Raw genomic sequence first — 27,975 nt, forward strand, 5'->3', positions numbered from 1 at the left:
CCCGCTCTCTTGACTCAGCTCTCCAATAAATAAATAAATAGATGTACAAATACATTTATAAGCTTAATTTACCTTGTTAGCATTTTCTCATCACTTTCTTAAATCTAGATAATCAATAAAACAATAAACTAAGCCCTGATTTGTAGCATTTGTCAATTTCCCAGGTACAAATGCTCATACTGAATATTTGACAGTTTTCATGAGCCAGTACAAGTGGTCCCAGATCTTTGCTGTCCCTTCTCCTCAGTGAATCCTCTTGTACCCTCCCGTCCCAGCTCCTATCTCCATACACATTGTGAATTTCCCCAGTCTGCCTGTCACTGCAGGTTAGAGGAAATTTGCATTACAGATTCATCTGTCACCACAGCTGTAGAGATTCATAATTTCCAGATGCAATAAAGGCAAATGTCGGGTGTGTGGTGCCTGTGTATGATGAGAATGTTGTCTCAGGTCTGTGTCACTTTTCTTAAGTGTCATTAAGACTAATTTCTGTATCATTAGGAAAGGTAGTCTGCTTGTGTGATTAAAGCTATCAATCCACTTGAGGTTAGTTATTATGACAGTGCCCCTGGAGGTGCATTCTGAGCTTGAACCCAGAATCCACCAGGATGACCCACAAACCTCTGGCTTTGGGGAAGCTCAGTGACCTCTTCATCGAGGGCCATGATGGACACTGTCACTGGAGTCAGTCTTAGAATTACAAGATCTCAGTGGGGGAAGGGGCCTTAGATGGTATCAAACACTGTGAATCATGGGAAGCCCACTACCTCAAAAATCTGTCAATAACTCATCTTAATTATAAGAAGCTTCATTTTTCTTTCTTTTTTTTTTAAACTTCACTTTTCTAGACAGAAACTGCCTCAAGAGGAATCAGTTTCCCTTTCACAGGACATCTTTAAGTAATGCTGAATGTTTTAGGGTAGATTCAAGTATTGATTAGAATAGATGACCTCAGATACCCCCTAACAATGCCGAGATTCTATAAACTCATCACCACCCCAAACAACTGTCACTCTATTTTTTAAAAATTTCAAATTTGAGGGAATTCTTTTATAAAGCTTAAATCTGCCTCCCTCTAACTCTAAATGAGTTTAATTCCACCTCTCAGATCCCACAGTTAGTGACTCCCAAGTAGAACTTCATCTCCCTCTTCCAATGGCTCTCCTAAGACCTATTGCATTCCCAATATACCCTTTGGTTCCCTATGCACTATGCAGGTCCCCTACTGAGCTGTACCCCTTAATATGATTCTATCCCTTTCTCCTCTTCTGAATCAAAACTGACCTGGTCTTTATCCCATTCCCTTAGGACTTTGATGTCATCAGTAACCTAAGGAGAGAATGTATTAGTGGATGTTATTGATGCTTCTTCTTCAGGTCATGCATTTTCATTGTAACAGTGGCCTCCTGGAAACACAACAGGAATTTGGGGGATCATGAAAATACAAGAATGGAAATTTCCTGCACCTCTTAGCCTCCCTCCAATCTTATAGGATAATAGATATAGAACCAGAAGAGAACTCAGAGGCTATCTAGTCCAACCTAACTAACCGGTCAATTAATAAACATGTAATAAATATCTTCCATGTGCCAGGCACTTTGCTAAGTATTAGGGATACAAATAAAGGCAAAAGATAATCCCTGCCCTGAAGGAGTTTGAAATCTACTGGAGGAAACAACCAACAGACATATAAAAAAAAATAAGCTATACATAGTATAAATAGGAACTATTTAGGAAGGCACTGGGATTTAAGAGGGGTTGGGAAAGGCTTCCTTTTCCAGATACAGAAATTAAGACACAGAGAGGTTAACTAAATTGTCTTAAGATCAGAGAGGTAGCAAACACCTACCTCCTCATCATTGTGGTCTGAAAAACAGATGACATTTCTAAGGCAATGTTTACACTGATAATAGTAAGAAAATGCCATTGTCTAATGCACAAGTAAAGAAATTACTCCAAAGTAGAGGGGCTTGAAGAAAGTCTATTGTTTCTTTTGGGTTTTCTGGAACCAGGAGAAGATAAGTCTGCTTATGAGATATCTCTTGAACATTAGGAAGAATGTAAACATGTCTTAGACAGGGGGAAAGTAGAAATGAAATTTTAAAGTATATCTATTGGGGTGGCCAGGTATCACAGCGAGTAAGAAAACTGGCTCCAGTGTTGGGATGACCTGGGGATCGAATCCGGGCTCCGACACTTAGCACCCACCCAGAAACACCTGGCTGTGTAACTTTGAGCAAGTTACTTAACCCCAATTGCTTAGGGGAGGCCAGGTGGCTCAGCGAGTAAGAGCACCGGCTCCAGTGTCAATCGGGCTCAGATACTCAGCACGACACCCAGAAATAACTGGCCCGTGTAACCTTGAACAAGCTACTTAACCCTGATTACTAAATAAATAAATAAAGTATATCTATGTGTGCATGTATATGTATGTATAAGTGTGAATATTCATATACATACAGTTGTATAATATATATGTAAATGTATATATGTGTACATATGGATGCCTGATTTGTTCTTATGACATACACCAGAGGACTTACAAAACCAAAACCAAGTTTGTGTTAGGGAAATTTGATTTTATGCTAAATAAATTCCATCAGATTTTTAATATGAAGGCTTTGCTTTTCTACAAAAGTGCACTGCCTAGCTGCATTTTAATGCCTTCAAATCAAATCTTTCCTTCTTTCTGCTTGTCTTTTGTTTGCTAGTCTTCAGCAGCAGCTGTCTGAGCTTGCTGGAGTGAGAGACTTAAGAAAGTTTCTAAGCTTATAGAACTTGGTGCCTATTCCCTAGCAATGGGTTCTGCAAATTTGTTTTTAATTAGGAGGGAGAGGCACTGCCTGGACCTTCTCAGACTTATATTGTCTTGCTGGATTCTAAGAGCTTCATTGTAGCAATGGAGATTAGGAAGTATTTTCTACACACAGATATTGTGGAGATGTCCCTGTAGACCAGGAATTGAAATGATGTGAAGGGTGTTTATGAAAAATTTGGAAAACAGGACTTTTTTTTATTAGATCATGTTGTTCTGGAAAGAGTTCTAGTTTAGAAGTCAAGAGTATTGGATTCTAATCTCGCTTCCATGGCCAGCTAGTTTTGTGATCTTGGACAATTCATTTCTGCACTCTAACCTTCATTTGTTAAAAAAAAATGGGGGTGGGGTTTAACAGATGATTTCAAAAGCTTTATCCTCTATGATTTTAATTTTGAATGGGTAATTTTCAGGGACATGGACCCAGAAGACTGAGTCTCTGGACTAATCTATACTATATCTGGAGATATAGCTAAGGTGGAATTAAGACAATTTTCTCAGGTATAGCCCTGAAGAGACAAGTAAAGCCCTCAGGCACATATCTTCAAAAGAAATAGTAATTGATGATGCTGTGGCATCATATAATCACGGCTACCAGTATAATATGATTGAAAGGATTTAGAGTTCATGGACCTGAGCTAGGCGCCTGGTTCTTTTAATAACTCTCTGACTTTGAGTGAAACACTTAACATCTCTGAGAGTTTTTCATGACTACAGAATGAAAAGGTTGGGCTAAATTATTTCTGAGTTTTCTTTTTTACAGTAAATTTAGACATGAATTTTTTGAAAACTGGAACTGATGTGGCAAGGCTACATTTTTCCTCGCTCCTTCCTTAATCCTCTCTCTGACCTGGTCTGAAATTGTCACTCTCTGTGGTCCTGTTTCATAAGCTAGTGATCTCATCACCAAGGAGTTTCCCAGACTGCTCTTATGACAACAATTGGTTCAAAGAAATCTAAACCACCTCACGGAGGCCAGTACAGGGCAAGGAGAGTGATGATGGCATGGATGCTTTAAGGAAGACTCCTGCTTTTGGAAAGTATGATGAAAAATCAGAAAAAAAATTTCACGATTACTATAATAAATTATTCTTTCCATCAAGGACAATGCCTCACCACATTTGGACTCTAACATCATAGATCATCTTGCTACATGAGGAATTAGAAATGGTACTCCAGAAAAAAAAAAGATGGGAAGAGAGTTGGACCAGATCCAGTATAACCAGAGGAGATGATAACAGGTGATCAATTCTTCCCTATTAGACCAAGAGCTCCTTGAGAGTCAGAACCATTTTTTGTCTTTCTTTGTATCCCTAGCATTTAGCAGAGTGCCAGGTACTTAGTAGGTGCTAAATAGGTGCTGGCCATCTGGAAGAGCAGAGGATAGCAAATGCTTGTGAATTAGTTCCAGATTAGTGAAAAAAAGATTGAGAAATACCAACAATTATCAATCTATATTTCCCTGTCCCTGCAAAACTTTTCTTGAGAATAATCTACACACATATTTGGGACATCTTTGATGAAGACATCAGAAGGGAGTAGGCAAATTTTCACAAATATGTTGGAGAGATGCTATGGTTTGGCAATGAATTGGGCCCATAATTAAATAGGACAGTGTGCTGGATGAATTCTGGAAATTGTTCAGTGCTTTTAATGGTTCCAATTTCTCCCTTTAATAAAAGTTCATCTTTTTATCACCAATATTTTTTCCCAGTGATGCTATATGACTGTGAAGCATAGGCAGTCAGATTCCTCCCAAAATTAATGTTGCAGATCACCCAAAGGACCATGGAGAATCACCTGGGGTTTAAATAGTTTTACAAGAGAAACTGTATAAAAATAATATCAAAGATATGAATAACTTCAAAAGGAAGCGGGCAGGTCATGTAGAGAAAGTAATAGAAAGCTAATGGATACAAAATGTGCAACAGTGATACCTATTCAGTATCTAGAGGTCCCCAATACTTTTGGTGGACTTGTGAAGTACAGGAAGACTTGGTCTACAGGAAGACAAGGATAAGAGTTAACTAGGATAAGAAGGCATGGGATAAGTTTTAATCAGTTCCAGTGGGATTACAGGTGGGATTACAGTGGGATTACAGGTGCATTGAAGCATGGAAATATGCGTGTATATTTCAATCGTGTATAATACAACATGATGTATGATGTCTGAGGCATTATGGCATGGAGATGATTCTGGGTTCTCAAAACTAAACCATTGGAATACATGTTAGTAACCTGTAGGTTCCAGATATGATTCAATGATGAACTATCTGTTGTCTAAAAATCAGACTAAGTTATTCAATTTGGATCATCACCAGATAGATTATAGAGTGATCATATTTTCTGTCATTGACATACTCTAATTTGGAAAGACCATCTATTTATTCATACATAGAGTGGTTGTGTTCTGAGTAGGAGCTATATTTTAAATTAATTAATTAATTTAGTTTTAGTTTTCAACATCCACTTTTATAAGATTTTGAGTAGCAAAATTTCCCCCCTTTCTCTCCTCCATCCTCCCCAAGATGGCATGTAATCTGATATAGGTTATATATGTACAATCATGTTAAGCATATTTCCACATTAGTCATGTTACGAAAGAAGAATCAGATCAAAAGAAAAAAAAACATGAGAAAGAAAAAAAAGAGAGGAAATAGTATGCTTTGATCTGCATTCAGACTCCATAGTTTTTTCTCTGGGTATGGATAGTATTTTCCATCATGAATTTTTTTGTAATTGTCTTAGATCATTGCTTTGCTGAAATGAGCTAAGTCTATCAAAGTTGGTCATTACACAATGTTGCTATTACGATGTACAATGTTCTCCTGGTTCTGCTAATTTCACTCAGCATCAGTTCATGTAAGTCTTTCCAGGTTTTCCTGAAATCCACCTGATCATCATTTCTTATAGCACCATATACGACAACTTGTTCAAGTATTCCTCAACTGATGGGAATCCCTTCAATTTCCAATTATTGGCCACCACAAAAAGAACTGCTATAAATATTTTTTGTACATATGGTTCTTTTTCCCTTTTTAATGATCTCTTTGGGATACACAACTAGTAGGTATTTCTGGACCAAAGGGCAAGCACAGTTTTTATAACCCTTTGGTTAACAGTTCCAAATTGCTCTCCAGAATGATTAGATCAGTTCACAAATCCACCAACAATGCTCCAGTGTTATAGTTTTCCCATATCTTCTCCAACATTTATCATTTTCCTGTTTTGTCATGTTAGCCAATCTAATAGATGTGAGGTGATAACTCAGAGTTGTTTTACTTTGCATTTCTCTAGTCAATAGTGATTTAGAGCATTTTCTTATTATGACTATAGATAACTTTAATTTCTTTATCCAAAAAACTGCCTGTTCATATCCTTTGACTATCAATTTGGGAATGACTTGTATGTAGATGGAATATCTTTACTAATCACATCACAGATCCTTGAGGTACTGGACAAAATGTAATAGAATCTATGTACGTATGTATGTATGTATCTATCTAATCTATCTATCTAATCTATCTATCTATCTATCTATCTATCTATCTATCTATCTATCATCTATCTATCTATCTATCTATCTATCTATCTATCTATCTATCTATCTATCTATCTATCTAATCTATCTATCTGTATTTCCAAGAGGCTCTTGTTCTGATACATTACTGGTGCCTTGGAAATTGAGGGATCTCCCAAAGCACATTAGCATAGTGGTATAATGAGAATATCATATTAGCTAATGGTTCCCTTGAAAGGCAGATGTCACTTGACTCAAATCAAATGACTGGGCAAGAGTGAGTAAAATTAGCAAAAGGAAGCATATGTGGAAAAAGAGATTTAGTGCATGGTCAACAACTAAGGAGAGAAGGTCAAGTAAAGTACTTCTAGTTGCATGGAGAAAGGATGAGAGTTCTAGGCTTGAGGTCTACTTTCCTTTATATCACTTCATTGCTTATTATGCAAAACATAGTTGGTCTTAATGAGTTAAATCAATATACAAGTATGCATTATTCATTAATTTTGACAAAAAAAGCTATACAGATATACTGTATTGATCCATAATAGATGTACTTTTTTCCTTGTGAGGACAGATTATAAAGGCCTTGATGTGCCAACAATTGGTATTTCTTAGTGTGTACTTGAGTCAGAATGGTTTGAGGGAAAGAACACTTGATGTAGAATCAGTGGGCCTCAGTTTAAATTTTAGTTCAATTTTATGGTGGCAGAATATCTTCAGTGGAGTCCTCCAGGCATCTGTACTTGGTCTTGTGCTATTTCACATTTTTGTTGATGACTTGGGTAAAGGCATAGATGGCACACTCTTCAGATTTCAGGTGATGCTTAACTTAGAGGAATAGCTAACACAATGGAAGAGAGTCTAGCTTCAAAAGGATCTTGACACTCAGCGAGTAACAGCACTCGGCTCCAGTGTCGGGATGACCTGGGGATCAAATCTGGGCTCAGATATTTAGCACCACACCCAGAAATAACTGGCCATGTAACCTTGAGCAAGTTACTTAACCCCTATTGTTTAAAAAAAAAGGATCTTGACAAGCTAGAGCATTGGGCTAAATATAAGACGAAAAGGAAAATATCAACATTATAAGCCTAAAATGGGAGACCATGGATAGAAAGATGTTTTGGCAAAAAAGATATCTGAGGGTTTTAGTGGATTCCAGGGTCAGTAGTGTGATATGTAGGGCCAAAAAATAATACAATCTTGAGATTCATTAAGAGGAGTATAGTTTCCAGGAGTAGAATGGTGATAGTTCTGATGTTCTGATAGTTCAGACACTCTGACTTCATCAGACACAACTAGAGAATTGTTCTTGGTTCTGTGTGTCATATTTTAAGAAGGGAGAAAGGAAGCAAAAGCATTTATTAAACACCTGTTATATGCCAGGCCTTGTGTTAAGTGCTTTTCAAATCATTATCTCATTTAATCTTCAGCTATTATTATCCTCATTTTACAGTTGAGGGAACTGAGGTAGCTAGAGGTTAAGTGACTTTGCCCAGGCTGGATTTGACCTCAGGTCTTCCTGACTTCAAGTCCAGCGTTCCACCTCGCTGTGGCCAAAAGAGAACAACCAAGGAGTGTCTTGAACCCATATCATATGATGACTATTTGGAGGAACTGGGGCATGTTTTTCCTGAAGAAGAGAAGACTAAAGGGAAAATATGATAGCTGTCTTCAAGTATTTAAGAGCTATTGTGTAGATGAGGGCATAAATTTGTTCTACTTGACCTCTGAGAAAGGAACCTGGAAGAATGAGTGGAAGCTTCAAACAGTCAAATTTGGACTCAGTGGGAGGAACAACTTTCTAACACTATTGCTGTCCAAACATGCAATGAGATGGTAAGAAAGGTCCTGGGATCCCCCTCCTTGGAGACCTTCACACAGAGGTAGGGCGACCACTTGTTGGGCACGTTAGAGTGGAAATTCCTTTGGGGCATGGGCTGGGCCAGATAGCTTACTGAGGAGACCTTCTCTATGATTAGGATTCTGTGATGTACATTTTCCAGCCACAGAGATCTCATTTCAAGGGGGTAGCCTATATTTAGAACAATATTATATTTAAAGAACTTCTGATGGGAGCCAGCTGCTTGTTGCTGAACACCAAATTGGTACAACCCCCTTGTTTTGTAGCTGAGGCTTAGAAAGATTAAGTCATTTGACTAAGGTCACATAGGTAGTGTCAGAACTGGACCTCTCATCTCTTAGACCAATATCATTCCCACTATACTACACAGCTACTTCCCTTCCCCCAGGATGGAAATGAAAGCATATCTCTTTTCCTGCCCACTTTCTATTTTTTAAATCTGCTCTTGCAAATTCATTTCCCTGCCATGCACATCACATTTGGAAGGGTTTCGTGTTTCACTGCTCTTCCCTTTCCAGTCTTTCAAAGGATGTGGAAAGCCTAGATGGGGTCCAGAAGAGAGCAATTACCATAATTAAAGGGTTGGAAAATAAGATTTGTTTAGAAAGGGCAAAGAAATTGGGATTACCATATTGGTTTGAAAATAGACTGCCTCTGAATATAGACCACACCCTTCAAATACAACTGCTTTAAAGAAAAAAGAACACATATGTAAGTATAAGGAGGTGAAGGATCTAGGTAAATGGGCATGAATGCAAGGCTAAGACTTCCAGGTCCAGGGTTGTTAAGTGTGTCCTTGAAACATGCAGAAGCTTCAGGGCAGTTTGCCTGATGAAAGGAACTTACTCCAGCTTAAGAGCCTGGGGTCGCTCCCTTTGAAGGGGAGTGAGGTCAGATAAAGCCAGATCTTGATATGATGTAGTTGGGCACTGCTGTCAGAAAGAGGCCAACACTTAAGAGAGGACTCACAAAAGAGCAATAACTTCTCCCAGGGAGGAGAAGCCTGGGTAGCCAATGGCAACTTTAACTGACGGCAGCTGTGGAGAAGTGGGCCAACAACAGACAGCTCTTGTGGGGAAGGGGTAAATAAGGTGGAATGGAACATCCATGAAACATGACAGGAACACCAGCCTAGGATCATGACCTGTCTAAGGATGAGGACCTCTCCTGCCTGTAGGACTGGCATTTGTGGGAGATCAACCCCTTTGTGAAAGATGGTGTTGGGGAATTCTATCCCTTGTTTTTACTTTGCTATTTAGTTTTCTAAATGCTAGTTTGAATATACATGTCATCTGATTTGGACTGAAAAATTCATGGATTGGCGAGTTACAAGTAATGGGTTTGAATAGATGAAGGGTCCAGATGACCATCAATTGTGGTAGAATGTTCAAGTGAGCTTATGTAGCCCTGGATATTTGTAAAGTATACGGTGAGGGAAAAGAATCAAACAAAACACTTCTTCTAGTCTGCTATTAGGTATTTCCTAGACCCTAATTTCAGAAGAAGAAGAAAAAAAGAAAAAATTGGCCTAGGGGTGGCTAGGTGGAGCAGTGAGTAGAGCACTGGCCCTAGAGTCAGGAGGACCTGAGTTCAAATCTGACCTCAGACACAACACAAAAAAAAACTAGCCGTGTGACCTTGGGCAAGTCACTTAACCCCAAATTGCCCTCCAAAAAGGAAAAAAAAAAGGATATAAGTAAGGGGAGGCCAGGTAGCACAGCGAGTAAGAGCACTGGCTCCAGTGTTGAGAAGACCTGGAGATCGAATCCCGGGCTCAGACACTTGGCACCCACCCAGAAACACCTGGCCGTGTAACCTTGAGCAAATTACTTAACCCCAATTGCTTAGGGGCGGCCAGGTGGCTCAGCGAGTAAGAGCACCGGCTCCAGTGTTGGGACGACCTGGAGATCCAATCCCGGGCTCAGACACTCAGCACCACACCCAGAAATAATTGGCCGTGTAACCTTGAGCAAGTTACTTAACCCCGATTGCTTAAAAAAAAAAAATGGCCTATATGTGCACATACTATTAAACATTGAGATAAGTTGTGTGACCTTGTTGGCAATATCATAGTTATCAGGGGTGTCAAATTCAAATAGAAATACCTAAGGATCCCTACTGACAGCGTGTTGACTCAGAAAACCACATGTTAACATTATCTATGCTCTATTGTTTTTATTCATTTTTTAAAATATTTCTCAATTACGTTTAAACTGGGTTCTCTGCCTCCTTGGCCTCTCTTGTGTTTGATACTTCTGCCCTTGACCTTAGGAAGACGCCTTTGGAAGGACTTTCACATTTATTTATACAACTATTTATGGCCATGGCCCAGAGAAGAAAAGAAAACCTGCTAAATTGGTCAGGGCTGAAAGAACTTTTACAGTGGTGAAGAAAATGGGAAGGGGTATGGTGAGTACTGCTTGGACCTTTTTCTCATCGGAGTTGGCCCAAAGAGGGAATAACATACATGCTAAGTTGAATATAGGGAAATAGGAGAGGAGGCAGAAAATAGAAGAGGAGGCTTATAGAAGGGAGGGAGGACTGGGGGAGGTGGTAGTCAGAAGCAAAACACTTTTGAAAAGGGACAGGGTGAAAGGAGAGAGGAGAAGGATATGGGGAGGGGGAGGATGGAGAGAAATACATAATAATCATAACTGTGAATGTGAATGGGATAAAAGCAGAACCAGGAGAACATTGTACACAGTAACAGCAATATTGTATGATGATCAGCTGTGAATGGCTTAGCTATTCTCACTAATATAATGATCCAAGACAATTACAAAGGACTTAGGATGAAAAATGCTATCTTCCTCCAGAGAAAGAACTGATGGAGTATGATGGCAGATCGAAGCATTCTTTTTTAAGACTTTATTTTTCTTCTATTTTTTGGTCTGTTCTTTCTTTCATGACATGATTAATATGGAAATACATTTTGCATGACTGCACACATATAATCTAGATCAAATTGCTTGCCTTTTCAATGAAGGGGGAAGAGAGGCAGAAAGGGAGAGACTTTGAAAATCAAAATTTTAAAAAACAAATGTCAAAAATTATTTTTACATGTAATTGGAAAAAATAGAATATTAAAAACTATTTCTCACTTGACTTTTTAAAATTCTAATTGCACTATTTAAAATTGTATTATTATTTTTTTTTTTTGTGGTTCTCCATCCCTTGTTTGCTTAAACATAACCAAAGATCTCCAAGGGTCTTTCTTCTGTCCTTCATATTTTTAAATGATAGGACTATTTATATGTAGAACATTTACTTATTTGGAGCTCATTGTGGTACATGGTTTATTGTTTAAGGTGCTAATCTAAACCCTATTTTGTGCTAAACTCTTATATAGTTTTTCAGCCATTCTTGTTGGACAGGGAATCCTTTCCCAAGGACTTTGGAATAGTGCATCTATTAAACATTTGGGAACTGAATTCATTTGCTTCTAGATCTTGCATATCTATTTTGGCCCACTTTTTGATGAACAAGGGCCAAATAATTGTAATGACTGCTATTTAATAGTGTTGTTTGAGATCTGGTAATGCTTTTATTCTTTTCATTATTTCTCTTGAAATTCTTGACCTTTTGTTCCTCTAATAATGACTTCTATATCACCTCATCTACACAGTCATCATCAAAAATATTCCATAGCCCCCTAATATCTGCTATGGTCTTTTTCATTTTTTTGCAGATTGCAGTCCTACATGATATCTGCCATACTGCATAAACAAGGAAATACAGGTATCAAAATTAGGGGGTTTTGTTTCATGAATCAACTTAGTATTGGTGAAATAACTACAATTTCTCAAGTACAGCAGGTCTTATTATCCTCTTCTCATTCAACTTAGAGCTTAACTCAGTGTCTATTGTGTTGAGGGTTAACATGATATATTGTCTAACATGGATGTACACACATATACATTCATGTATGTGTGTATATATTGGGTGAATAATATATAAATATATAATATGTGTATTATGTATGCATATATATTTATATATGTGCATATAACATACACAGGCATATATATTATATGTATGTGTGTTTATTTTTGAGCAGGGGATTGATATAATTGGTCCTGTTAGGTAAGGTTATTTTAACAGCTGTGTGAAAAATGAATTGGAGAAAGAATTGAAGGTAAAGGGATTACTATACCGTGTCTCCTTTCTTTCCATGCTAAAATTCTTGAACACATTTTCTATATATCAGTGGTTTTCAAACTTTTTCACAGTGGTAGAGACACAGTTTGAACTAAATATTGGCAGAACCTTAGTAGTAAAATCCTCCAAAATTATTATTTTTAATTCCAATGAACAAACAACATAAGCTATTTATCAAAAAAAAAAATAAACTTGAGGTGATTCATGCTCCTTTGAATCACAATTTGAGAAACACGGTTATACATGATGCCTCTGCTTCCTTGATGCTCAGTCTCTCCTCCCCCTCTGACAATCTGGTTGCTATCATTATTGTTATTATTTCCATACTATCTTAGGAACCCACAGCAGCCATGCTTATTCATACATCATTGACAGCCAAATCAGTGCCTCATTGGATAGAGAGTCCTATGTGTATCTCTCTGGGTCACCCCAGTATCTTTGTGTGTTTTCAAGATGCCACATTCAATGTAATTTCTCTTTTATTCTCAAAGGCATTCAAAATTATTCTCAGGAGAATGGCACCACCTGCTTAGGAAGTTACTTACAAGTTAATGCTATTGATTCAAAGGGAATTAGAGAATTAGAATTAAGCAGGAGTTATCTTCTTCTGACTTGAACTTCACCCAGTATGGTATGTAGGGTGAGTAATTAGCTAGTTAAGTAGCATTTATTCAAGGATATGAAAACTTTTCATAATGGTCATCAACGCACAATATTAGTGGATAATAGATCAGTGAAAATTTTTAGTGTAGGGGCAATGTAGGGTAGGTAGTAGATAGAGAATTAGGCTTGGAGTCAGGTACACTGAGATCCATATCCCCCTCTGACAATTATTGGCTCTGGGACTGAACTGGACTAATTTCCTTCAGTTCTTTTCTTCAGGGAACTACCTAAGACTTTTGTACAAAGTCACCAATAGTTTACAATCTTTATGGATGGAGGGAGTTCCCATACAGAGAGTTACTCAGGGAGATTAATCACATATCTTTAGAGCTTTAAAGGAAAACAGATATGTAAAAGTTAAAGGGATGCAATTGGACCTTTGATTTCATTCCCAATTACTATGCTCAGAAAGCAGGTCAGTTCCTCCTTTGCAATCTAAAGTAATAGGGAGTTGGCTGGGGAACCTGAGAGGTTAAATGAATGGCCATGGGTTACACCACTAATATGTGTCAGAGGCAGGATTTGAACGCCAGACCTTCCTGACTCTGAGACTAGCTTTCTATTGGCTTACTCCACACTGTCTTTATCCTCATATATTCACATCAGTGAAAGTTGTCATTCTTTTTTTTAAATTAAGCTTCAATGATAATGAATAAATTTCCAAATGTCTCTATGTGTCTATTCACTTAACAAACTTGAGACTCTTGCAAGAGCATAACCTGTTGGAGATGTCCAATGTGCAGTTGATGATGAGACTGGAGCTCAAGAGATATACTTGGGTAAAATATAAAGATCTGGAATTCATCTCCATAGAGGTGATAATTATATCAGTAGGAGTTGATGGGATCACCAAGAAATAAAATATTGGGGAAGAAGAGCACTCCAAGTAGATTGCTGAGGAATAGCTATGATGACTGGGTGACACTCTGTGGAATGATAATCTAACAAAGGCGACTCAAGAGGAGAAAAGCAGAAGGAGAAGTACCAGGGATGAGCAGGGTCATAAAACCCCATATGAAGCCAATGTTGATGATACAAACGAGCCCCATGTTTTGAAACTTCCAGTCTCAAGCACAATTTTTCTACATGGAACTTTCTCTCATAAAATAAACAAGACAATGGTTAGACCACCCACTATGTACAAAGGACTAAGTGTCTATAGGCTTGCATACAGGGAGCAAAACTACTAAACCCAATTTTGTAAGGAATCCAATATCTGTGAATTTTTATAATTGTATTTTAGCATAATTAATTTCCTTTATAATCTTAGGCATTTTATTTTATGCATTAAGAACATTATTCTGAGAAGAGTTCCATACTTCACCAGACTTCCAAAGGGGGCCATATAACCCCAAATAAGCAAATGAAGAAACAAATAAATGAATGAATGTATAAAAAGATAAATAGTCGATAGATGAATAGATATAGATTAAGCACCTTCATGCATTAGAGATCATAGGTTTTTAAGTTGGAAAGGGCCTTAGAGTCAGGTTGATAAGTATTTATTTAGTTAGTGCTTACTATATACTAGGTACTGTAGTAATTGGAAGGAATCTAATTATAAGGAAAAAGAAATAATCTCTTTCTTTAAAACGTTTCAGTTCTACTGTGGTAAGAGAACACATAGAAGGAACTGAGAAGCAGTGGTTGGAGTGGGAGAGAACGCTCTGGTGGAGAGTCAGAAGCAAGACCCAAAGACAAATGAATATGGCTGTCCTGGGCCCCTCCCTTCAAATGGAAGGTTTAGAAGAAATTTACATGATAAATTTATTATATATTTTAAAGGAACAGCAAGTTGTGCATAACAGATCTGCAGTTTCCTGTGCAATCATCTTTTTTTTTTTTTACTATACTTTGTTATGGAAATACTTGTTTTATTCCATAAAATAAAAAATTTAATTTAAAAAAATAATAGAACCAAAGCCAGAAAGATTAAGTGATTTGTCCAATGATACATGAAGTAAGTGGGGGAGAATCAGAAAGTGATCACAGGTTCCTCACATCCAAATCCAGGCTTCTTTCCACAACTCTGAGATGCCTCAGAATCTAGTTTTGCCTGTGTACTCCACAGAACTCTCATTGTAGATAAAAGCCCTTGTCTTTTCATTTCATCTTATTCTGGGGCATGCTTTCCCCATTGCTGTTCCAATGAAAGTCTTTCTAGTCCCTTCACCAACTACCCTCAGAACTGATTCTATCACTTTATTTTTATTTTTGTTTTATTCTGTTCCTTCAAGAAAACACAGAAGCGGTACTATGGTTTTGGTGGTATGTGTCAGAATGGATGGTGACAGTGGCTGTGGGAAAAGATGAGAAGAATGGAAAAAAAAAGCAGGCGGCAACATTATCTTGAAGAGAAATGCATTGCAACATTTTTGCTTCCTCTACTTTGGTTTCCTTGTTCAGACTCCATGTTTTGTGGTACTTACAAGACTTCTAATTTTAGGACAAGGCAGAATTTTTATAATTCTGTTCATTAAGATGCTCACTTTTAAATACAGTTTCAAGAATTCTATACACATTTATGCCATGGCGATTGAGAGCCCAACAGCTAAGTAAACCAAGCTACTGACTTTCATAGCCCTTAGTTTCTTTATCTCTAAAAATGAGAGGTTTGACTAAGATCCTGCTGGTTCTAAATCCTATTATTCTCCTGTTTAATTTTATGCTGATTGAAACTGGGAGAATGTCAGCTTCTTGAGGGCAGGGACAGTTTTCGTTGGTTTTCCTAGCTGGGATATATCAGCTAGGGTGTAAAAATACTGGACATGGAGTCAGGAAGACCTGAATTCAAATGCTCACTCAGACACTAGCTGCATGTCCCTGGGCAATGACTTAACTCCTGTCTATTTCATCATCTATAAAATCGGTATAATGATAGTATCAATCTCACAAGGTTTTTGCGATGGTCAAATAATATATGTAGAGTGCTTTGTAAACCTTAAAGCACTACGAAAATATTAACTATTTTTCCTGTTATTTTCATCATTATTATTGTTGCTATAGAGGTATTAGTGTGCTACTTATTAGATAGAACAGGGATGGGGAAGCTGAGACCTCGAGACCACATGTGGTCTTAAGTGCAGCCTTTTGGCCAAATCCAAATTTCTTTAGAAGGTTACATGTGGTCTCAAGGCTGTAGGTTCCTCACCCCTGGGATAGATGGTCAGGCCCAGAATCAGGAAGACCCAAGACAAATCTAGCCTCTAACACATCCTGACTATACGGCCATGAGCAAACTATTTAATCTCTTGAAGTCTCTAGGCAATTTAAAGAATTATAAGCTGTAGATCATGGGTTCTTTTTCATCAGTAGAAGAAATTTCTCCATCAGGAGTTTCTTATACAAGTGAAATAGCAGGTCAGAGTTTTAAGAGAAAAATTGAACAAATAGTGGTTGGCATATAATGATTATATTAATAAAGGTCTGTAGAATTGAATTGGATCTTGCAAATGGGGAGTTTGTGAGCATATTGAATTTAAGGCAATAGAAATTATGATGATTCTAGTTCTTTGACCTAGCCATTTAGATGCTGGCCTTTCATGTACCCAGAGAGAAAAATCCTGGAGTGGTCTAAATTGAGACTTTTTTACCTGAAAGAACAATAGAAAGAAGTTTTTTTTTTCTCCTTTCTCTCCAGGATCTGTTGGGACATCCCATGCAGCCAAAAGACAACTATACAGGATGTTCATTTTTAATCAATTTTATTTTTCTTTGTTCCTAAGCCACACATTATTTACACCAGTACACTGGCTATGTCCTCAGAGAGGACAAATTCTTTCAATCCTCTGGGGCAGCCCTCCTGCAACTTTTTGTTTGTTTGATTTCACAACATTTTCTCCCTCCTGCCAGCCAAAAGAAAAAAAATGTGCTAAAAATGCTGCCTGGCATGTTTTTTATTATAACTTGAAGTGAACTTAAATTACCTTTGGTTTGAGAATTGGGGAAATAGTTTCATGAAACCCATTAACAAAACTGGAGACAAGTGAGAGGTTCAGGAAACTAGGTTTTAGAATTCTCTGGCCTGGGGAACATTTCACCCACCATTGGAGGCCACTTGAAAGGTTTGGGTTGTGCTGGAGGTCTAGTGGCAGGGTCACCCCAGAAGCAGACTAATGCTACCTTTCATCACCTCCTGAACAAAGAAGATCATAGAATCATTGAAGCTTGGAGGGGAAAGGACCCTCAGAGGACATTTCATTCAAACTATCATAGGAAGCAGAAATGTAATCTATGGCATGTTTGATCAGTAATCACCAAAGCTCTGGGCTGGAAGACCTCTAGTGGTGGCAAACACAAAGCTATCACAATAGACAATTCCACTTTCAGACAACTGCAATTACTAGGACATTTCTCTTTACACTTGGTCAAAATCTTTCCATAATTTTCCTGTTCTATTTTTTGTTCTCTGGAAGTTCTTAAAATTAAGTATAAATTCTATTCTGTCTGGCAGTTTTTAGATACCTAAAGATGACCACCACATCTCCCCTAAGTCTTCCCTTCTCCAGGAGAAAAACTTTTAGTTCTGTAAGGGTTCAAAAGGCTGCCAAGATGGGTGGGAAAAGTCTAGTGCCATTAATAATGGGCAATAGCATTACTACAGGGCCCCTCCCCATACTATTATCTAAAGCAAGTTTAGAGATTTGGGTTTTAAGAGACAGACAGACAGACAGACAGACAGATAGATAGATAGATGTGTGTATATTAGTGCCTCAGGCAGAAATAATACTTCAGACACCTCTAAGATAGCCAGCTGGGTGCTGTAACAACAGGAATGAACAAAACAACACAAGTGATGAGGTCTTTGTAATTTGGGGGTTGAAGTGGGAAAGACCTCTGTTCCTTTGAAATTGTGTACCCTCTATCTCCAAAAGGATGTATCCTGAATCATGTCTTACTTTTCCCTAGGAAAAAAAGATATAGAAATTACTAACTTAGTAGTTAAAAGATTGTGTTGTTGCTATACCCAAAGTATACTTTTGTCAAGGGTTTCCTGATTGGCTTAGAGTAAAGCTGGGAATATAGCTTAGACAAATGAACTTTGTCCAAATTATAAAATCAAACCAGACCAACAGGGGGCATTTTGGAGGAGAGTTCTAATTCTCCTTTTGGCTCAACCATGAGTAGGTCCCTAAGGTAGGGATTTCTTAACCTGGGGTTGTGAACTCATTAAAAAAAAAGTTTTAACAACAGTATTTCAAAATAGTAGGTTTTCTTAATTCTATATATTTTATTTTATGTATTTACAAGCCTTATTCTGGAAAGTCCACAAACCTCAACTGACTCCCAATGGGTCCATATACAAGTTAAGGACCCCAGTCTTATAGGATATCATAACAATACAATTAGCCTAGGAAAATGTGGTTAAGATGGGTTTATGAAATTTTGGAGTTACCTCTTTTTTTTTTTTCACTTACTTGGTAGAATTCTTTTACATACACTTTTGATTGACGGAAATTTCCTGTTAATTTTTTTAATATCAATTTTTCCTTGTAAATAAATGCTCTAAGAAACAAAATACTCGTGATCTGAAGTAGATGATAGAATAAAAGGAAGGGGAGTTGATTGTGAAATACAGCTACGTCTAGGACTTGAAGTTATGATAAAAATGATGACACTGGACTGGGGGGGTGAGGTTTCCAACCATAATATGGCTGAAGAATGAGTTTTGTTCGGTTCAGTAATTTCATGCTGAAGAAAGTTGTTTCTTTATAGAGAACACTAAGAAGGAAATCCTGGGTCAATGTCAAAATTTTCCAGGAAACCTTAGCTCAGAAAGGGAATTAATTCTTGGAAAGCTATTGATGGCATTTGGTAGAACTGATCTGCCCCTTGTCCCATGACATTTAAGAAGCTGACTCCCTATCCCATATCCAAAACTCAATTGATTGATTCAAAAAAATATCTCAATACTCTTGCAATCAACTTACGTAGAAAAAAGAAAAGTGTTAAGACAGTGAATATCTCTGACACAGGGAGAGATAGGATTCCTCTTAGTTGAGTAATGACAGCAATGACTGATGCAAGATAGAATGAATTTCTCAGAGTTCTCATGAGGGAATTTGGACACCCCCTTCAATAAGACAAAAAGGCCAAATTACAGGTCCTTCAGGTTACCCTGGAAAATACACCATGATCCTGGACATACTCCCACATTTCTCAATAACCCTGGCACTAGGCTCACAGCCTTTTGTAATGCCATGCACAGAAGCCTTCCAGAAGAATGCTACTGTGAACAGCTTTTAAGGTTCTGATTACACAGTATAGTGATCACTCTGTTCCATAACAAATCAAAGCAAAACATCCACAGGAAATCAAGGTACAGCATTCACAATATTACAACTTATCACAGAAAATCACAATATAATATTCACAACATAGTCTCAAAGTAAAATAGTCACTCTTAAGTTAACTCAATTAGTCACTTATCAGTAGTCTCAAAGTACACAGTCAAAGTCTTCCACTCTTGGGACAAAGTCTTCATTAACTCAATCAGTCACTTATCAGTAACAATATCTCAAAGTACTCAAAGTACAATCAGTCACTTATTCAGCAAAGTCTTACTAAGTATCATACACAAAACCCTCCACCACTTACGTCACTAGTAAACTATAATTCCATAATTACTCAGTACCCAAAGAGAGGTCTTTTCATCTTGACTTGGGGCCTGTTCTCAGATTCCATGGATCCCCTTCCATGGTCCCAGATTCTACTTGGATTCACCAGACTGTCACCTGGGTTCAATGGCAGACAGCTCCCAGTTCCTTGACCAGCTCTCTAGGCAAGTCCTGCTCCACATTGAAGTTCACAGGGTCTGGTCCATGTAAGATCCTTCACAATTTCTGCTCCAGGGAATTCAAGGCTCAACCAAGCCACAAATAAACAAAGTCTCAGTATCCCAGTCATGCTTCAGTCACATGGGCTCCTGGCTCCAGGCTCTAGGCTCCTTTTCAAAAGAAGCTCCACCACCACAAGTTTTCAGGACTCAGTTCTCCATTCTTCTGTAGCTGTCCTGCCACCAGATCTTGGTCTCAAGGAAATTCTGACTGTGCCTCTCTGGGGCTTGTCTTACATACATGATATCACCTACTTCCTTCAGCCAATCCCTTCCTGTTACATCAGTAACAGGAGACAGGAGTTCATACCTTCTGTTTCCCCAACAGAGGCTTTCCTATTACATCAGTAACAGGAGACAGGAGTTCATACCTTCTATTTCCCCAAAAGAGGCTTGACCAGTTACTAAGTGCTAAGTACCTGCTACTTTTGCCAACTCAAAAGGGATCTTCAAATTCAAAATTACATTACCATTACACCTTTCCACTGTGATTTTCCTTAGAGACCATAATATCTACATCCTGTCTTCTTTCAATAAAAAAATACTTATTATCTGCTTCCCATTCCTAAACACCCACTCACCTTTGCATCTTTTGTAATCTGATTTTCATCCACACAACTGTAGGGAGGAGAGAGTGAGGCTGATGACTTTACACAGCCCTGCCTCTCCTAAATCCAATTCAAGTGCAAGTCAAAGATATTACCCTTTTAATGTCATTGGTCTTCCTCAGGAACAAAGGACAAACGACAACAAAGAAAAGTTCAGCATGAAATCTCTACACAGAAAGACTTGTAGAGCAGGTGTTGTGAGCTAAACCTTTGTCATACATATTTCCTACACATGTGCCTCAGTATTATTATAGTCTAAGTCTAAGTTTACTCCTCCATGGATGCTGTATTTGTGGGAAGGAGTGAACCAGATTTGAGGAGAACATTTTGTATAAACTGTCTTTACCATGTTATCTGAGAGTAGTAATAGCTGCCCTCTTGTGACCCAAAATGCCAATTCAAGCAGAAGTTGAGCAATGCTTACAATTTCTCCCACTACTAGTATTCTTCTTCCTCCTCCTTTTCTTGCCCTCCTCACCAAATGTGAATCACCTCATTACATGTGGCGGTTCTGTCCATAGGAATATATTTTTGGTTGTTTATATTTTGTAAGACATTTGGGGGGTTAGGGCCTTTTGAATTTTTTTATTTCTATTTCCATTTATTTTTATTATTTTTTTCTCTTTTACAATAAGCTGGAACAATTTACTTTTTTTATCTTACACATCTTTTCATTTATGATTTCTTGAAATATAGTTCTGAAAAAACAGGCTCTAAAAAAGTCCATTGTGTTTCAAATGGAGTTACTTGACTAGCCTTTAAACCCAAATCACTCTGGCTCTCACTGAATGACCAATAATACCTCCCAAGGAAAGCACCTGTGGCTCATTGTTTAGATGAACTTAGAATGAGAGTAAATAACAATTGTTTTCTGTTCTGGCCAGAAACTCTAAGGGTCTTGTTTTCCCAAATGAATAGTTTGTTGATGGTAAATTTGGGCATCTTTTGTCTCAATTCTTACCTAGCCCTTAGTCACTGAATGGGCATTGCCCTGGGAAACACCTAATTTAGAAAGGCCAAGGTCACTCCCTGCATCCTGGGCCATCATCAGTCTTCTTGACTCTTGTCTTGACATTAGATTTAGATGATTCTGGAGGAGAGAGTGAGGCTAATGACTTTGCAAAGCTCTGCCTCCCTTCAGTTCACAAGCAACTCAAGACTTCACTATCATGATGTCATTGGTCCTCTTCAAGAATGAAGGATGAACATCACCACAGCTGTACTGCAACAGCTTTCTCCAAATTCACTAGTAACCATCTCTAGAATGACCTTTTTAATTTGCCCCTTTCCTCCTTGATGTCTATGCACAATATGTAATCCTTGATCATTGCCTCCTCCTTAACAATCTTTAAACCATGGGCATTTGCAAGTTTCTCCTATCCTTCTGACACTGCTGTTTCCATTACTGGATCTCATCTTTCACATCACCTTTTAGACGAGTTTGTTTCTTTCTTAGCTTTCCCTCCCTTCTCTAAACTCTTTCCCATAGAAATCTCATCTACCCCATATGGTTTTGTTATCTCTATGCAGAGACTTCCACATTTATATCCCAAAGCCCATTCTTTCTCTATCCAATACGGAAGGGATGAGATAAAATGAAGGTAGGACTAGAGTTGACGAGTCCACAGTGTGACAAATCTTCCAGGAACCACTGATGACACATTTTTGTTGATGCCCACATTTTTCTATAAGGGAAAGGGTCAGTTTATATTTAATGGCATCTAACCTCTTCATTTTACCTATGGGGAAACTGAGTCTTTGAAAGGTGCAGTGACTTGTCCCAGGTCATATGGTCTTCCACATCCATCTTAAAAAAGAGTAAACTGAGGTGGCATGCCCAAAGACAAAGTGAGTTGGGTTAAATCTACATTTTAGTCTGAGATTAGCTTAATCCTAAGGATTATACTTGGCAAAATCTCAGTGAGATCACAAATTTGATGGAATTTGTTCTTCCAATATTCATTTTCTTTTTTGAATGCATAGAGAAGTAAGATATTGGGCAAATTATCCTCTTAACTGGCATTAGGTGAAGAATAATTCCTTTCTCTAGGGTTCCATTCCTGATTTTCTAATTGCCTGCTGGATATTTCCATTACGGTGTCCAATGGCACTGTAAATCCAGAATGTCTAAAACAAAATCCCTCAATCTTCTCTCTAAACTGGCATATCCCACTTCCTAGCCACCAACTTCTTATGTTGAGTGAGTACCACCATCATCCCAGTCATTTAGACTCAACCTCAGAGTTACTTTTGATTCTTCCCTCTTTTTTTTTCTCTCCCTTCTCCTGCATACTATAAATTTCCCAGTCTGATTTCTTCTATAATCTCTTATATTCACTCCTTTTTCTCCCCATCACACTGTAACCATTTTAGGGAAGCACTTCATTGCTAGGTGAATAGATCTCAATGATCTCTTCATCAAGCTTCCTGTTTCCAGTCTCTCTCCAGTGCACTCTTTGTATGCATTGGAGAGAGACTGGAAACAAGACTCTTGATCACATTTGACCTCTACTCAGAATACTCCAGTGGTGTCCTTTGCTTGTGAAATAATGTAGAAGTCCCTAATCCTAGTATCCAGGACCCTCCATTAATCGATCTCTAATCTATCTGTATGTCTTATTATTCCCCTTCATGTTGTCTACATTTAGACCACTCTCCATCCTCAATTCCCTTCTTGTTCTATGCCATCCTTTTGTCTTTTTTCATACCTATGACTAATCAATCTTCCCAGTTACTGATTCCACCTTGTCCTCCCCTCCATCCACCCACACTCATTACCTTGTATTTATTATGTTACACTTTTGTTCCTAGGGATGGGGAAACTTTGGCCTCTAGTCCATATGTGGCCTTCAGACTGAGTCCAAGTTTTACAGAACAAATTCTTTTATTAAAGGGATTTAATTAAAGTCTGGATTCAGTTCAAAGGGCCACACTTGAGGACCTAGAGTGCCACATGGGGCCTCGAGGTCACAGGTTCCCTACCCCTGGTTTAGGCTACCTCCCTGATAATATGTTTATGTATATCTCCTCCAATAGCTTTTTAAGGGCAGGGACTCTCATTTTCATTTTTGGGTTCTTTTGTAAATATGTAAACATATTGCCTTTATTGACAGCAAAAGTTAAAAAAAAAAAAAAGGAAGAAGTATTTTCCTTTCATCCTGAGAATGGTACCTGAGCGGGAGAGGCCCAGTCCTTCCTGGCCAGTTTGGTGGATTGCCATGGGCCTCTGAGTCTCAGTCACTATCACTGGCCTCCTCACTACCATCCTCTTGGGTTGAGTGGTCACTAGGGCTGTGCCGCCCAGGCCCTCTATCACTGCCACTCTCCTCTTCTTCATCCTCTCTACTGCCATTGGCTTGGCCTTCCCCATACTCTTCCTCTTCCTCATCCTCTGAGTCAGCATCACTTCCAAAGATTTCCTCCTTGTCTCGGGCTGCTCGAGCCTCCTCCTCGCTGCTCTCTTCCTCAGCTCTGTCCTCTCCACTCCCACTCTTCTCACTCTCCTCCTCTTCCTGATCACTCTCACTTCCTGATTGCTCTTCTTCCTCCTCGCTTGCTTCATTGTCACTGCCACTTCCTTCTTCGTGTTCTTCCTCTGAGCCTGGGGCCTCCTTCTCTATCTCCATCTCCTCTTCCTCCTCTTCTTCTGGCTCATGGTTCTCCAGCTGTGCTTTCCGGGCTTCCTGAGCTTCCTGTTCCTTCTCGTTCATCTGCCGGTGTTTGACCACCAATAAGGCGTTGGTGCCTGACTGCCCTCCAGCCTTGGCCCTGCGTTTACTCAGGCGGACCCTGGTTTCCAACTCATTGTAGTAGACCCCATCACCTTCTCGAAAGATGAAAAAGTAATTTTCTTCGTAGCCTTTACTAGCCTTGTTCTTCACGTTCCAGTTGTACTCCCTTGCAATCTTATAGTCATAGACATCACCTGGGGCATAGTCCATCTCCTCTTCCTGGTCCCTCTTCCGCTTCCGCATGGTCTCTTCCACCGGCAGAAAGTAGGCCACAAACTGGTTGCCCTCCTCATCCATCATTCCCCTGATCATGGCTTGGGACATCATCTCCAGGGCTGCAGATCCACTGGTGTCCTTCGGAGCTGGGTCCGAGTCGAAGATCACTTGGGCGCAGGGATTGATCCACATCTTGAAGTCCGGGAAGACAGGCATCACCTCCACGGGCGTCACCCTGGGCTTGCTGTAGTGCTGAGAAATGGCCCTGTGCGCGTCCTCGAAGGTCTTCTCGATGGCGCTGATCTGGCTGTCGCGGTCTTTGTACATCTCCTCCTCGGTGAACTGCTGCTTCACCGACACCCCGATCTTGACCTCAGGCTTCTCGTTGGAGATTCCATAACGGTTGAACTCCGTGGAGATGTACTCCGTCTTCCTCATCCAGGGCACCACCTTGGCATGCTGCTGTGACCTTTTGGAGCTGGCCGGCGCCTGGATTTCTTCTTCCAGTAACTTCTCATCCGCTGGATCCAGGAGGGCACTGGGGTCGATGCGGTAGGTGTCCGGGTTAATGAGATCGATGGTGACGCCCAGGTCCGGCTCCGTGAGCAGGTCGTGTTTGTGCTGCTTTTCTAGGGACGTCGCCTTATACTGGACGAACCTGTTCTGGTCAAACGGATAAGTGATGAACTTGGGATCGAAAGGGATGTCCGGGAGACTGTTGCAGTACTTGACACGACAGACCACCCCGGACCTCTCCTGCTGGGTCCTGTGGGAGTTGGGTCTGTTGTGGCCGTCTTCCCGCTGAGCCTGGGTCTGGATGGTCGGTGCCATGAGGAGGAAGATGAGTACTCCTGTGGGCAGCTACGGGTCGCAGCTTCCAGAGAAGCTGCAGGAGGCAGCAGCGAAGACTCCAGTTCCAAACGACAGTCCGCGGCGAAATGCCTTCTGGGAAATGTAGTTCGGACTTAATTTTTTTTTTAAACTCTCGGGCTACGGATTCGCCACAGCGGGGGGAGGCGGGTCTTCTCTGAAAACAAGCTTGTGATTGGTCAACCATGCAGGAACTGGCCTGAATGGAAGGGAAGAGACAGCCCTTAAACCCTGAGTTTGGGGATTGATGTTTTAGGCCTAAAAGTAACGCACATCCGGGATTGTTTTGAGTGGCAGAGGTTATGACCAACGAGGAGCTGGGGACTAAAGGAAGGGAAGATAGTGACACCCGCACCGCCGCCCGCGCTTCGAAGCCTTCTCAGCGGGTGGTCCGGTATCGAGGCCTCCGGAATCTGCGCCGGCGCCCGTTTTTATTTTCGTATCCCTCCTTAGTGCTCGGCACATTAAGAATGTTTGTTAACTGACTGACTCAGAGTTGAGTCGCCTCCCTCCAGCCCCTGCCGCAGCAAGGGTCCAGCTCAGCTCCTGGCCCTCTCCTAGAGCTCCCTTCTCCGGTGTCCTGGCCCCGCTCCTCGGCCCGCCCCGCTCTTTCGCATCACGGTTGTAGGTGTTCGCGCCTTTCCTTGTTATGATACTGCACCGTTCTCGTGGTAGCCCTGGCACATTGCAAGGGCTTCCTTCTGGTTGGGGGAGGGGATGAGAGTGGTGGTGAATTACATTGAAATAAGTGAAGCCCACCCGCAGCTAGTCGTCTGTCTGCTGACAGCCGCGTTCTGGCGAGCTGCATGGGCCCCTTTGCTGGAGTGGAAGGACTGATCCACGCCACTCTAATTAATTCCACCTGGCTAGCATTGATTAAGCACCTACTAGGTGTCAGGCGCCGCGCCAAGAACTGGGGGGACAGAGACAAAGCCAAGACCCGCCTCTGCTCTCAGGGAACTTGCATTCACAGGAGAATCACGTCTGACGCCTTCACTCCCCCAAGACGCGAAGTTCATTTTCAGGGTCTGAACCTCCGAAAGGACTTGCTAATGTCCTTGAGAAATCTGAACTCGAAACTGACAGGATGAGGAGCCTGAAACACAGCGCACTATCACAGCTTGCCTTGTTTTTCAGACTGCAGTTACAGTGGCCGGAGCTGGTCCCCGGGCACCCTTCCCTGGAATGCACCTCCTAGCCTAGGCTTTCCATTTCCCATCAGCATCCACTCAAACATCACCTTCCACGTGGGACCTTTCTTGAACCACCTCCTTCCCCCTTCCCACCTCCAGCTGCTACTGTCTTTCCCATCCCCAAATCACCTTGTATATACTTGTAACTGTCTCCCCAGCTAGACAGTAAACTTTGAAGGAAGGGACTTTTCATTTTGTATCCTCAGAGCTTAGCAGTGTGCCAGACACTTAGAACATACTTAACAGATACTTAGTGATTGATTAATTGATTAATAGTCCCGAATTCACAGCTCAATAAAATGGAATGGGGTGATGGATCCAAGGCAACTTCTGTAAGATCGTGGTTTTGTGGTTTCTTCTCTCTGTCCTTGTAACTTGTAATTTTCTAGGATTTTCTGCTTTATCTTCTATGAATTCTATGGTTGAATTTGCAGTGATGTGATCTGTTCTAAACTTCAGAAAAAAAAATATTTTGGCCACTTCAATAGAGGATAGATTGGATTGAGCAAGAGATTTGAGTTAGGGAGTTCAGAGCTATTGAAACAGTCCAGAAAAGAGGTGATGAGGTCTTGATTCTTCCCCCAGCCCTCCTCACCCATAATTCATTCTTTTCTCAAGATTGGATTTTGGTTCTGGTCCTACCCTACCCGTTGAAATCCTCTTCTTTAGGATTCTTTCTTGGATTATTTCCTCTAATTGCATCGAAACTTTTCTCCTTTTCTTAGCACTATGTCTGGCACATAGTAAGCACTATATAAATGTTAGTCATCATTATCATCATCACCACTTGGGAAGCAGAGAGGTATTCCTCAAGTGCCCTTTTACTGTCTTCTCAAGTAGGAAGAAACCTTTATATTCAACACATAGTCAGTGACATCTGCCTTTCTAGAAGAAAAACTAAGGAAATCTTTTCTAGTCATTATGTTTCCATTCCTTTTGGAATGAAAAGGCAAACATTCTAAAGGGAAACCACAGCTTTGTGTGGCCCCTACCTCTGCCTGCAACCTATTAGGGCAAACTGGTTATCATTCAACCATTGATTGCTCACCAATCAGTTGGGACAAGGAGAATTTTTAAGCTGACCTATCTCTCTTTCCTCTCTTGTAGTTTTCCAGTATTACATTACTGTTCTTTTTTTTTTTTTTAAGCAATCGGGGTTAAGTAACTTGCTCAAGGTTACAAGGCCAGTTATTTCTGGGTGTGGTGCTGAGTGTCTGAGCCTGGGATTTGATCTCCAGGTCGTCCCAACACTGGAGCCGGTGCTCTTACTTGCTGAGCCACCTGGCCGCCCCTGAGCAATTGGGGTTAAGTAACTTGCTCAAGGTTACACGGCTAGGTGTTTCTGGGTGGGTGCCAAGTGTCTGAGCCCGGGATTCGATCTCCAGGTCTTCTCAACACTGGAGCCGGTGCTCTTACTCGCTGTGCTACCTGGCCGCCCCACATTACTGTTCTTTAGTGTGTGTGTGTGTGTGTGTGTGTGTGTGTGTGTGTGTGTGTGTGTG

At 40.1% G+C, this 27,975-nt stretch overlaps 1 protein-coding gene and 1 pseudogene across 1 annotated transcript in view; one reads left to right on the forward strand and one right to left on the reverse strand.

Annotated features, from left to right (window-relative positions):
* Positions 1-14,837, forward strand: part of VSTM4 (V-set and transmembrane domain containing 4) — a 166,772-nt gene extending 151,935 nt beyond the window's left edge. Inside the window, exons 8-10 of the mRNA XM_069067243.1 lie at positions 10,471-10,608; positions 11,888-11,937; positions 14,622-14,837. Coding sequence (XP_068923344.1) covers positions 10,471-10,608; positions 11,888-11,923 — 174 coding nt within the window. The 3' untranslated portion in view covers positions 11,924-11,937; positions 14,622-14,837. The remainder of the gene's footprint in view (positions 1-10,470; positions 10,609-11,887; positions 11,938-14,621) is intronic.
* Positions 14,838-20,904: 6,067 nt separating this feature from the next.
* Positions 20,905-26,172, reverse strand: LOC138145577 (RNA polymerase II-associated factor 1 homolog pseudogene; annotated as a pseudogene).
* Between the last annotated feature and the right edge of the window lie 1,803 nt (positions 26,173-27,975).

Source organism: Petaurus breviceps, unplaced genomic scaffold (genome assembly GCF_028583685.1).
Source record: "Petaurus breviceps papuanus isolate PSGF00001 unplaced genomic scaffold, PetGlider_PUasm1.0 90740, whole genome shotgun sequence".
In the NCBI taxonomy this organism is placed as follows: domain Eukaryota; kingdom Metazoa; phylum Chordata; class Mammalia; order Diprotodontia; family Petauridae; genus Petaurus; species Petaurus breviceps.